The following is a 12,284-nucleotide window of genomic DNA, read 5'->3' as shown; positions in this document are numbered from 1 at the left end:
GCGCTGCCTGTGGGCACAGTCCTCACGCAGGGAATAGCTCCTTTAAACAGTAGCTCCGAGTGTAAGGAAGAGAAAGCATGATGCGAAGATGGTAGAGTGGCTTGTTTGTTGTGTCCATGCATCATCCACTATAGGGGAGGGTAAGAAAGAGTGCCCGGGAAATTATGGTTTTCTGCTTAGCCTGAGTGCCCACTGTTCCTCATGCTGCAGTCAGTATGTTGGTGTTCCTGTACCTGTCACTTTATGAGGTACCTGGATTTCTCCTACTTACTGCTTTCTCTTCTTTCTCTTGTTCTGTTGTTATCCGCAGGCAATGAAAAATCAGGATAATTTCTGTTCTGCTGTTTCACATGAAACCTCCCCAAGCAATGGGTGTTACGTTCTGTTTCAGTGTAAAGTATTTTCTGATTTTTAGTGAAGTTGCAATTGCTTTTGCTACCTAGACACAAAACACAGCTCAGTGTCATTGAACTGAAGCAATATCGATTGCCTCTCATAATCCTACAGTCCTCAGTAGGCCAAAGCTAGTCATGATACTGAAATAAATATATATATGTGGTTCCAAATAACTTTTGGGGGTTTTTTCTTCTAATGTGCGTATTTTGGTTTTCTGTGTACATGGGCATTTCGTTTTGTTGTTATTTCAGCCCTTATTTCCTTGAATTAATACCAGCTTTTGAAAAATGCTTTGGAGTGTGAAAAAAGGTGGAACTTAAACCATATACAGGCATCCGTCTGCGCTCAGCAATCACAGTATTGTGATTTGAATTAGTAAAGCTGTGTCATCTGTCATGTACCTAGCCAAAAATCTTTTTGCAGTATTTTCATTATCCCACCACACTTATAACATGGTATCACAAGATCATTACATCACTTTCTTAGCATCTGTAGCTCCTTAGTACTATAACTTCAGAATATTTGGTGAAAAGCTTAACGTGCCTTAATACGATGAAATCCCTGGTGTGTTTATCCAGGCATCAGACAGGGCAGATATGTAGAATACTAGGCAACATCTAATATGTACTTTGCTGTGCCAGGAGAAAAAAAAAAAAAATTATTTGGAGAATAGATTGAGAGTATGTAATTTTATTTCAGTGAGATACTACTACCATTTGACAGAAGGAAAGAAATTTGATTTGAGAGGAAACCTCTCAAAAGTTTTGGTTTTGTTATTCTTGACCAAGAAAACTTGTATTTTGAGTTGTGACTAAAACGGTTGCTTGTACAGCAATTACAGGCAAATGAGGACCTGCTTTGCATGATGTTTGAAACCCTGTATATTTCCATGCTGTGCTTTCTAGCTAATTCTGCTAGTACGGATACTGGTATCACACACAACTGGCTAGCTTGAACCATAAGCAGGGAAAGCTCGTTTCTGAATGATAATACATGTCTTCATGGCTAAAAGAGCTTGCAGTACTTTCTGCTGTAAATCATCAAAGGGTAACAACATTCCATGTAGTCTATGTAAAATGATTTAGGCTTGGTGATGTTACAGAAGACTAGTAGAGAATTTGAGAGAGAGCTAGCAAAGGGCAAACATGCAGCTCAAGTCTAGGTTTTTAGACGGAGCATTCTAAGCATTTAGTCTGGCTGCTGAATAAGGCAAGCTATGTAATATTGCCTGCTAATTTCTGCCTCAAACTATTAGTCTGTATAAATATGAACATTTTAGCAGTATAAATGATCTTGAGTTCCAGCTGAAATTCTGACCCTTCAACCTTTTGCTTTCTTTGAAGTTGCTGAAAGTTTTGCAGTTGACTTTGGTGAGTCTAGGATTTCATAGAAATACTTTAAGTGATGGAGAAGTCAACATATCCCATGAAACGTTGTTCAAAAGGTTAATTTCTCTCACTTTTAGCACTTTAAAGATTCTTTCCATAGTGAATTTGCTAGATTAATTTACAGATACCCTTCATTCTTTCATGCTTTGCCTCTGTGAAATTACAGAGCTGTCTACTTTCAGATATCTTGTCATGCAGGTATGTAATCATGTTGCTTCTTAACTTTCTTTATATAAGTTAAATAGATCAAGCAATTCAATAGACAAGTTCTTGAGGTTATTCTGCTCCCTCCTTTGTTGGTCTTTTTGATCCTACACTGGTTCTAGCTCTAGTCCAAAAATTGCTCTAACTTCTAGCCACTTCTTGAGAGTTTTAGATTAGTCATTGATGATGATTACAGAGTGCAGTCGAAGCACTTCTTTGGGTGAGTTTGAGTCTGCTCAGGAAAGAGCGGCTCTCCCATTAGCATTGCCACCTGGATTTCATTGAGGATTAATCACTATTTTTAATATCTTTCTTTTCAATGTTGATAAAGTTATATTTATTTGCAGTGAGCTGAGAACGAAGTCCTATGAAAGCCTAAGGTACTCTCTTGTTTGTGGTAATGTTTCAAGAGCAATTACATTTTTAGATCTATGAGCTGGCAGTTATTAGCTCATTTAGTGCTGACAAATAATTTAATGTAAGTGTTCTAAATTGCCAACCAGACACACCGGGAGCTCCATTAACTATGCACTAACTGTGGGTAAATTGAGAGGAAAAAAGCTAAAATCCCAAGTTAGTTTCTTACTGCAGAGAATCTACTTTTTGTAGAAACAACGTGTGTTAGGTATCTGCCCTCATAACTTTCAAATACTAATCAAATACAGCAGTGCACTACCAGATAATTCCAAATAAAAATCTTCTTTCTCCTCCTCATGCATTTTGTTTAAATTTATAATTTAGAATGAGCTCTCTAAAGCAAGAAAGGAAAAGCTTGTCTTTTTCTTATAGACTGCACTTCCCAGAGTTAGACATGACTTAGTTTACTGTGAGGTATTCTAATAGAAGTAGATTAAGTGGGATTAAATCAAAAGCCAGCAAGTTTGGTTACTAAAAAAAAGCCACAGGTAACTTAAAGCCTCAGTTAGTTTCAAGCCTGAAGGCTCATTTGTATTCCAAACAAGTCTTGCTAATGTCTCCCAGTTACACCATCACTGGTACCACAATTAGCCTGTGGAACTCCTGGTCTTAATGTCATTGAAACAGAGACTGAAAGGCATTAGAGCCTACGTGGATCTGAAAGAAAAGTTTAACACACAGAAAACCCAAATTTTATGTCACCTGACTCATGAATTTAAAGCTACAAATCATGTCTGTCTTGAGGCAGATTGATACACAATGCCAGATGTACTGCATATGTGCCTTTGCAGCTGATGTGTTTGTACAGTTTAAACGTACACTGTAAATACATACTGACAAGTAAACATCCCCAAAATATATTCCTCAGATATCATGTTTCAGTAGTCTGCCCCCAAAAAAGATATACTTGACAGGTATGACAAGGTTTCTTTTGGGAACCTCTAAATGAAATGCCTGTGGCATGCTGTACTGCCCTAACCAGGAAGCGAAAAAGCTTAGTACAAACTGGTACTGAAATTAAAAGCCAAGAGCATTGGGGGGGTTTTTATAGCAGCAGTTTTATTTTCTGTAACAGAAATTCTTACATATAAAATACACCTGTATGTCAATATTAATTTTTATATAAAAATCCTGTTCTTGAAACACTTTACATTTAAGGGTCAGGAAGTTTGCCTAGAGAACAACCCCCTACTATAATCATAAAGCACAATTATATATTTATTTAAACTTATTTAAATGTGTCTTATACAATCTGCATTTGTGTACTATGTTAAGCCTTAAGTAGTGTTTGGGGAGTTATCATAGTAATCCTTTTCAGTTTGTTGAAAATCTTGAATCCTGCCAGTCCGTCTCACATTTCAGATCCACCCCCCCCAATGACCAGCCCCTGGCAGGTTCATAAAACTGTTTGCTCCTCTATGCACTGTAGTTTAAAATAAGCATAATCTGGTAAAATGCCAGTCTTTTCTCAACCTTCCTATATCCCACACCCATGTTTTTTTCACCTGCCAAATTCAAACAAATCTTATCTAAACAATTAAGATAAGCATTGAAGTACTCTCTATAGTCAAATCAGCAAACCTCTCAAAGCCAGAACTGAAATACAATCTCTCTAAATTAAACAGTCTACAATGGCAATCATGTTTGTATTTAAACATTTTATTCTGAAAGGATTACAGCATTGCTCTCCACTTTTTTTTTCATGCCTAGACAAGAAGGCGACATACTGAGTCAAACAAAATATATTTGTTCTCTATGAGCTGAGCTTGCACACTTTTTGTAAACAAACTGTATAGGTGTATGAAGTTTGACTTCATATAATCAGTAACTGCTGTCCTTAACAAAGTAGGCACTTGTTTGAAATCTATGTAATGTAATTGTTTATATTAACTATGTACAGCTATGTAAAATCTGGTGATATATTTTGTTGCATGTGTGAATGTATATTTACATGTATGTAAAAAAATCTGTTGATACAGTTTTTATATTAGGGATACAAGTGAGGGAACAGAAATGCTAAGGACAACTTTCTAGAAGTTTAATTGTGTTTATAAGAGAAGAATCATGCGGAAGATTCACTCCTTTCAACAAAGTCTCCTACTTTTTTTCTTCACATTTTGCAAAACATATTAATGCTTAATTTATTCTTATTTTATTGCTTCCTAGAAATGCGAGTGCATGTTCTTGAAGTTATTTAAAATTCTTAAGTCCTTTAAAAACAGTCTGAAGCAACAGCTCAACTTAATCCATGGCTTCTGCTTGGAAATTTTGTTTTCTGTTCTGGTTTCTCACACAAGCTTTAGATCAAGGTGAATTACTGCCACAGTAAAACTGTGTGCAAGCAGTTCTAGGTGGTGTCTTGCCTCTGATCCATGCTGTATGTACTTGTGCTGAAGTTCCAATCTCCCTCGAGCTTTGTGCACTTAAAGTTTTCATCCTGACAATTTTAGAGTATTTCCTAATAGATAAATATATCACGCAGGTACTGAGGGCAGGAAGGTAGGTAATAATGTGAAGTTGTTCATTTATGCTAACTCTACCAGTGCAGTCATGTGCCACCTACCCATTTTAAGGAGGGGGGGAGGGGGAGATAGTGTCTGCTAGTTATGCAGTTTATGTTTAACAATTCTTTTGCTTATTTTCTGAGGAACTTTAAAAATTATACAGTCATGACTCTTGTGTGTTTGCTGCAGTTTCCATTAGCACAGGGACATTAGGTCTTAGCACTGTTGTGTAAACACAACATTTATTTCAAAGAGGCCCATTTGGAATTTAACTTTCTGCATTGGAGATACACATTTCTATTCCTAATGATAAAGAAAAATCCCAAGAGAATAGCAGCAGTTGTCAAGTTGCTGGAAGTATTACAGATAAAAACATGACCTTGTCGATGTCAGATGAATGATGCCAAAAGTCTCATGGGGGAAAAAGTAAAAAAAAGGGGGGAGGGGGAGGGAAGGAGGAGTGAACCAAAGGATATGAAGTTTTGAAGTTGTGGGTTTTCCATGTGATCAATAAGAGACTGAAAGTTTTGCAATTTAGTTTATTTTTAAATGTAAATCTTAAGTTTCACGTAAATCTGGGTTTACTTGGCAAGTAGCTTGATATTACATCCGAACGTAATCTTTATGGGAGCAAAAGAAGCCATTGCACTTTGATCATCTTCTTAGGCTCTCTTGGCTCTTTTGTTGATGAGAACATTGATGCAGGTGTTTTTTCTTCTACTTCTGAATTGAGCAGTTCAGCTGTCCATCATTCCAATGAACCTGATGAAGTTGTCTGCATTGAGACTTTTCTTCATGGATTGCTTGTGTTTGCATGTGCTGTGTTCTTGCATTTTCCCCCAAAGCCACCTGTCAGAGAAATCTTCCATTCTGTATTCACAGAACAATTCTGTATACATTCTGTATCTATTCTTTTTCTCTGTTTGTTGATAAAAGCATAAGTTGATCAAGCTATATATTATCTGACTTGTTTTTCTTGTATCAGTTTTCCATTTTTTAAGATTTGCCAGTATGCTAGTTTTCTAATGATGCTGGATTTTGACCTCTTTCAATTTACTGCCTGTACATTATTCTTGAGGAGTCTATTGTTCTTAATTAACTCAGAAATAATAATTCAAGGAAGATAATTCAAAGTGACACATTGAACCTACTCATCTACTTATGTGCCTTTATTTTCTTGAAAACATACTTTTTAGATAATTTAAAATAATTGTAAATCCCATTAAATTTGGTTGAATGAATTTTAATAGTACTGTTCTGCCTCAAAATTATGTAGTAATTTTGAGACACTAATTATATAAAGCTTACTGTTTCTGCAGTTCTCTATATTGATACAGATTCTTAACAACAACAGAGTCAATTTTTTTGTCATAAGTTTGATGGATGCCTTTTCAGTTTCTTTCACTCTTCAGCTTACAGTAATATTCCTGGGTATAGATGATTTCACTGGAGCAGAAATATCTGGGGATCAAAGCCTGGTAAAAGTACTATGGAAGTTGTAACCTCTTAGTATCCTGTAAGCTTGCTCTCATGAAGGGCGTAACAGCTGAGAAACCCCCAAATCTGTGCCACACACAGAACTATGTGGTAAGAGTACTGTGGTTAGTTGTTGCAGAAGCAGGACGTCCTTCACTCAGTGAAGAAGAATAGCTCTGCCTTTGTATTTTGCTGTGCTGACCATCTGTTGCTGCCATTTGTCAGAGAAGTTGTGAAGTCTTGCAGAAACTCCTGGTGCTCTTCTGGAGAAAGAGAGCAGATGTGAAAGTGAGGAGGCAGAGATGTGCAGGAGGAAAAAAGGAGTGGCCTCTTGAAGCAATACTCCTTGGTTTTTGGAGAGTCACAGAGAAGTCAGCTGAGGTAGAAATCAGCAGGAAGGACTTAGATGGGTGGTTTTCTTGTTTGTCTCTCTGAAGGACGGATCTGTGTAGGGCAGGACAGGTTCAGACGTGGTTTTACTTCAGCTACTGCTTCTTTATGAGGACTTAAACTGTGATCTGTTATCAGTCAAGTAGGATTTGGAAAATGGTTAGTCAGTTTTTTGTGAGACGGCGGTGCTTCCAGGAGGTTTCAAGAAGGAGACACTTAATTTTAGACGGAGTCCAGAGCCAGAAAATCTTAGGCAGCATACTTGGAAAGGCCAGAGAAATGGAGTGGGGTTTGAAACCTGCCCTGAGAAAATGGAAGCCTAAGACTAAGAATTCAGCTGAATACCAGTTTTCTGAAAGTCATCCATATGTGATTGTGTTAATGAGAGTTTTATGACATAAAATTTGGATCCAAAGGATCTGGTTTATAACACTTTTTCTTCTTTCTGAAATGCTACTCAGTGGGAAACTTCAAATTTTGGCCTTTTCATTTAAAAAGGAAATTCCAAAGTTTTGGACTTTGAAACAAAATGGAGTTTCCAAGGACTGGGTAGTTGTAGGAAGTTGTCTTTTCTCTGACACTTTATGTAAGTGGTGCTATTGGTGTATCTAGAATCACAGCCACAGGGAAATGTGAGTTAGCTGTGTCGGCGTTGCCTGTCGGCTTTGGTTTAGTGGCAGCTGGTAGTTCGTGTGCTCCTAGATACAGAATAGCAACAGAAATGATCTGTCTAACAAAGGAAAAAGTACAGCCGCTGCCTTTAGAGTCTTCCTGACAATACACTGGGCATCATGCAGCTTGCTGCCAATGGTGTTTTCTCATACATTTCCTCTTCAGGATTACATTTGCTGGCAAAATTTTGATCTTGTTGTTGGCTTGGTTACTGTCTTCCCCTGAAGACTTGAGGGTGGTGATAATTTATTGTGTTTGGTTTATTTTTTGTATTTTGCTTTGTTGTTGGTTTGGGGTTTTTAAAATTGTGTCTCTGTTCTAAATTGTCTTCTATGTATATGGAAGAAGATCCATTAGTTCTCAGTTCAAATATGCCTCTGAGTATGATCACGTGCCCTAATCTCACTTTTTTACCAGCAACATATCCTCCTGTCAAGGGATGTACCTTCTACACTTGTAAATTAATTGATATTAATGAGAGTAGTGAATCTTTGTCTGTCTGCTTGCATTTTTTTTTCTTTCTAACTCCCAGCTAGTACCTAAATTGGCTTTTCTAATGTGAGTTTGCATACATATTTTTTTATTCCACTTATATTTTAGAAATACAGAATTGAAAGGAAACTCTTCCATTCTGCTAAAATTTCCATATTCTGTCATTAGATAATAAGATATCATTTCTGCCATAAAGATACCATTTTAGATTTCCATGCAGATTGTGACTAAAACAGTGACAGTATCAGGAAATGTGAGGACGAGCAAGAGTTCCCCGAACCCTTTAATTTGGCTATAAATCCTTTGAAATTTCTTCTTCTTTGTCCTCTATAGTATCAAGTAATCATTTGTGATTGATCCCCAAACCCTCATTTTACTGGGTGGATTTTTTGTAGTTATCTGTTGACCATGGCTTGCTTAAATAGAAAAAGAAGTTGTTGGTTTGTAATTTCTTTAATTTTTTTTTCTTGGTTCAACTTTGATTTAATCATATCTATGTATTTGTATATATACATCAAATAATTTTACAGTGTTAGCTTGAACCTAGTGCTGGTTTTATTGGCAGGAGTGGCAATAGGAATGCAAGAAAATAACAAAACTATGAGATCTTGACAGTAAGAACTGAATTCCTGGGTCTGATGTGATTAAAGTTCTTTCTATTAGAGCAAAAGCGAATAGATAGTCTTCACTTTCATAGTAGTCAAGGCCAGGAAATATCAATGTCAACTTTGAAACAAGAAAAAATCACTTTCTAAACTAGTGACATGGGTGAAAATATCCAGTGACTGCAAGACTAATACAAACCCTTCTCCAGTCACTTGCATCAAAGTGTACTGGAACTGCAGCGTGGCTAAAAATATTTTCATATGAGGAAATTAATCTTTGTCTGTGTTTCATCATTCTATTGCCACCACATATGGAATACTTTGGTTAGATGTTTGTGTAGTCATGCTGATTGTAGGGGGCATGTTTAGCTAGTAAGCTTGGCTACATAAGGAAACATGATTGTTTTTTTCAATTCAAATTGTCTAGATAATGGAATTGAAAATGCAGTAGTTCTGGTTTATTTTTCCAACTATCTTGTTCTGTATGGCAATGCTGCAGGTTTGGCAAAGAACAGAAGCTCATACCCTGAGTCCTCAGAGTAGGGGGAGCGCACCTAAAATGAGTATGGAAAAATCCTAGTGAGATGTCAGAGCACTGTTTATGAACATATACAGGTTTAGATGAAACATCTAGAAATGTATTTCTCTTTGGAGGAGGAGACTTGAAGGATATATCCTAGAATCTAACTTCCCCATGTCCTTGTCTCAGACTGATTTAAGCAGCTCCCTGAAGTATGTACACTCTTCTGCATACCTGTTTTGTTGAAAGTACACAGACCTGGCACCATTGTGTTTGCCAGGCGTTCTCTTATCTCCTGCAAGCATTCAAACAAAAGTGTTCTATTGCTCTCTGAGTAATCCGTGGGTGATCTTAACATTCAGCAAAAGTCAGGGCAGGAACTTATGTTAAATTTCTTAGCACAGGAGTGAACGGTCTCTGGAAGGAAGGGGGTGGAGTAGGGAGAAGGAAGCCACAACTCAAAATAAATAGTTGAAGGGTTGTGAGTGTGTCCATATATGAAAACATTGAGAAAGCATAAAAGTGCTGGAATGTTAGATGGTATAAACTGGGTTTCATAATATAACCTGGGTTTAATAAAGCTGTTTGTACATAGGCTTTGATGTTAGTGTTGTCTTAAAGTAGAGCTCTCAAACCAATCTAGACCCAGTTTCTAGTTGCATGCAAACTTTAGTGTCCAGTTCTACAAATCAAATTTGGCATGTTTTTAAGCATACAGCTAGTCTTATTGAGCAGCAATATCTTATTAAATACAATGTATAATACAGTGCCTTGTGTAGAGGGCATCTTTAAGTCTCTGTTGCAACAATTATTACACTTGGATGGGGGAGGGAAGTTTAAAAATATCCCATATAATTAGTAGCAGCTTTTTGCACGTGCCTCCTCCCCCAAAAGAAAACAAAAAACATGTTGCTTCCTGAACTGTTAACTGTTACACTGGCATTATCTGCTACATTGCTTTCTGGTAAAGGAAAAATGAAAAAATAAAGAGTTTTAAAATTATTTTTTTGTTTAGTCCTAGAAGTTAGCTTTGTGCCCTGCTTAGAGATACAGTGTGGCCTGCTTAGTTTAATCAAGATCAACACTTTTTTGTTTATAATTTTCTTATACTGCAACTAAAACTATGTCTCAGGCCTGGAAAGGGGAAACATGATGAGTCCCAGACTCAGAGTGGTATCTCTGGATGCTTTAGAGCAATCAGAAACATATGAGCTTGAATTATATTCTGTAGTCTTCAGGTGTATACAGAATTTCTCTGTGACAGTTAAGGACATGGATTTATAGGACAACAAGCAACCCAGTGCTGGGTCTCTATCTCTGATCAATGTTGCAATTTCTAGATTAATCTCACCTAAGGAATTTATTCAGCTTATTGTACGAGTGCACTCACACACCATACACACACAGAGCCCATTACAAAAAAGGGTACAAATTAATGAAGTGCAAAGTAGGAAAAGACTGGTATAGTATGATAAAAATTATTCATTGCCATCATATATATTCTAATGCAACATTCTAAATGTCAAGATATAAAATCTGGATGGGGAAATTTGGATTTATACACCTTTTAAATGAATGGTCACAGTGCTTGCAAAAATATGTAAGAGGAAGACTGAAAAGCACTATTTGAGAAATAAATCTTTGTATTAGCTGAGAACAATTTTTCAGTAGTTGCAAAAATATTTCCTATGCCTTGTGAAATGTTTCTAAAACAAATGGGGAGTCAGGGTTCCATTTCTAAAGGTTTTTTCCTCTTAATGATTTTTTTTTTTTTTTTAATTCAGGTTAGGTAGATAGAAATCATTGTCTTTGAGCTGTTCCACTGGGGTTTTTTTGATGCTGAAAAAAATACAGTATGTGTGTGGCGCCAGAATTGGTTGGGAACAGGAAAGGCATATTTTGTATCCCTACTAAACGTGTCGGCTTAGTGCATAGAAGACTTGACCCTTGTCAGGTGTTTTGAAGTTAACTGGCTGACTTATGGATTAATGAGTTTAAGACTGAAGTCAAACAGTGACAGGAATGAGCTTTGTTGTGCGAGTGTGTATGTGTGTGTGGCTGTGGTGCAGATTTACAAATTTTTATAATGCTTTCAGCTGGACCATGAAAGTCTGATGTAAAGCTTATCTCTGATCTCTGACTATGGCCATACTTGTGGGATCATGTTTGTGTGTTTGGGGGGAGGGAGATGAATTCTTTAACACTTGACACCTGGCTCTACCAGGTTTCCAGCCATACTCTTAGAAACGGCACTATTCAAGGCATTAATAAAGTTAAAACCCTTAAGCTGTATGACCAGTAGGTCATAAAACTGTTGTTTAGTATTGTGACCAGTCTTTCTTTCACAGCTGGATTATCATCCTGAACAACTAACTCTTTTTTATTTTGTCTTTTTTTTACAGCTGTTGTGAACTTGGACAACTCTGTGGTTGACCTAGAGACACTGCAAGCCCTGTATGAGAATGTGAGTAATCAAAGGAAGTCCATAAAATGTAGGAATATTGTGTGTCCATGTGAAGGTATTTTTACTTGGCATCAATAATATTCAGAAATCTTGTAGAAAAAGTCCTATTTTGAAGTGACTTTATTTTCCACAAAGCAATGAAAACACTTAAGTATTTACATTGCATTAATTGCCATTGTGTGTTTTACATAGTGCGTGTATTTCTGCATAAGTAAAATTATCAATGTCTAAATGACTAAGCAGAAATCAATTTTGCTCCTTTTTTTTTTCTTGGCTGGTGCAATCTTCGATCAATAGGTATCAAACCTTACACTCCACATCTTTGCCATCACTTCGTAATTTCACTGACATAAAAATACTGTTCAATTGAAAAAAAAAAAGCTTTGATAGCAGAAATCATTCCATTTGTGAAACTGTAGCATTTAATTATTGTTGCTTCAGGGATTGCTCCAAAATAATTTTAACTCTTTGAAAGGAAAAGAATTTCTCTAAGGTAATGTAATAAAAAGTAGCAGAAACTTCCAGGGCCTTCATAAATGTCTGGTACTAATAATCAGAGAGATTTGACCTCTAGGTGTGTAAAATCAGGGATTCAGAATATGCTCAGGCATGTTCTAAAACTTCACAAGGCCAGTCACATAAAAAATTCAAAATCATGGATGTCAGAAGTGTGTTTCTGCCTTCAGCTGAGGCCAGCGAACACTACGCCTTTCTGTGAGTGCATTGCCTGGATATGTGGGGCTCTGGCTACACATC

General features: G+C 36.8%; 1 protein-coding gene across 5 annotated transcripts in view; it reads left to right on the top strand.

The window, feature by feature from the left end:
* The window catches only part of FMN2 (formin 2), a 166,608-nt gene that overhangs the window by 88,360 nt on the left and 65,964 nt on the right, over positions 1-12,284 (top strand). For all 5 annotated transcript variants that reach the window (XM_017736388.1, XM_017736386.1, XM_017736387.1 and 2 more), the window contains one exon: positions 11,467-11,528. In XM_017736388.1, the coding sequence (XP_017591877.1) occupies positions 11,467-11,528 (62 nt within the window). The remainder of the gene's footprint in view (positions 1-11,466; positions 11,529-12,284) is intronic.

This window comes from Corvus brachyrhynchos, unplaced genomic scaffold, assembly GCF_000691975.1.
Source record: "Corvus brachyrhynchos isolate BGI_N302 unplaced genomic scaffold, ASM69197v1 scaffold595, whole genome shotgun sequence".
NCBI lineage: Eukaryota > Metazoa > Chordata > Aves > Passeriformes > Corvidae > Corvus > Corvus brachyrhynchos.
Note: the sequence above shows the minus strand (reverse complement) of the source record. Positions and strands in the feature narration are given on the sequence as shown.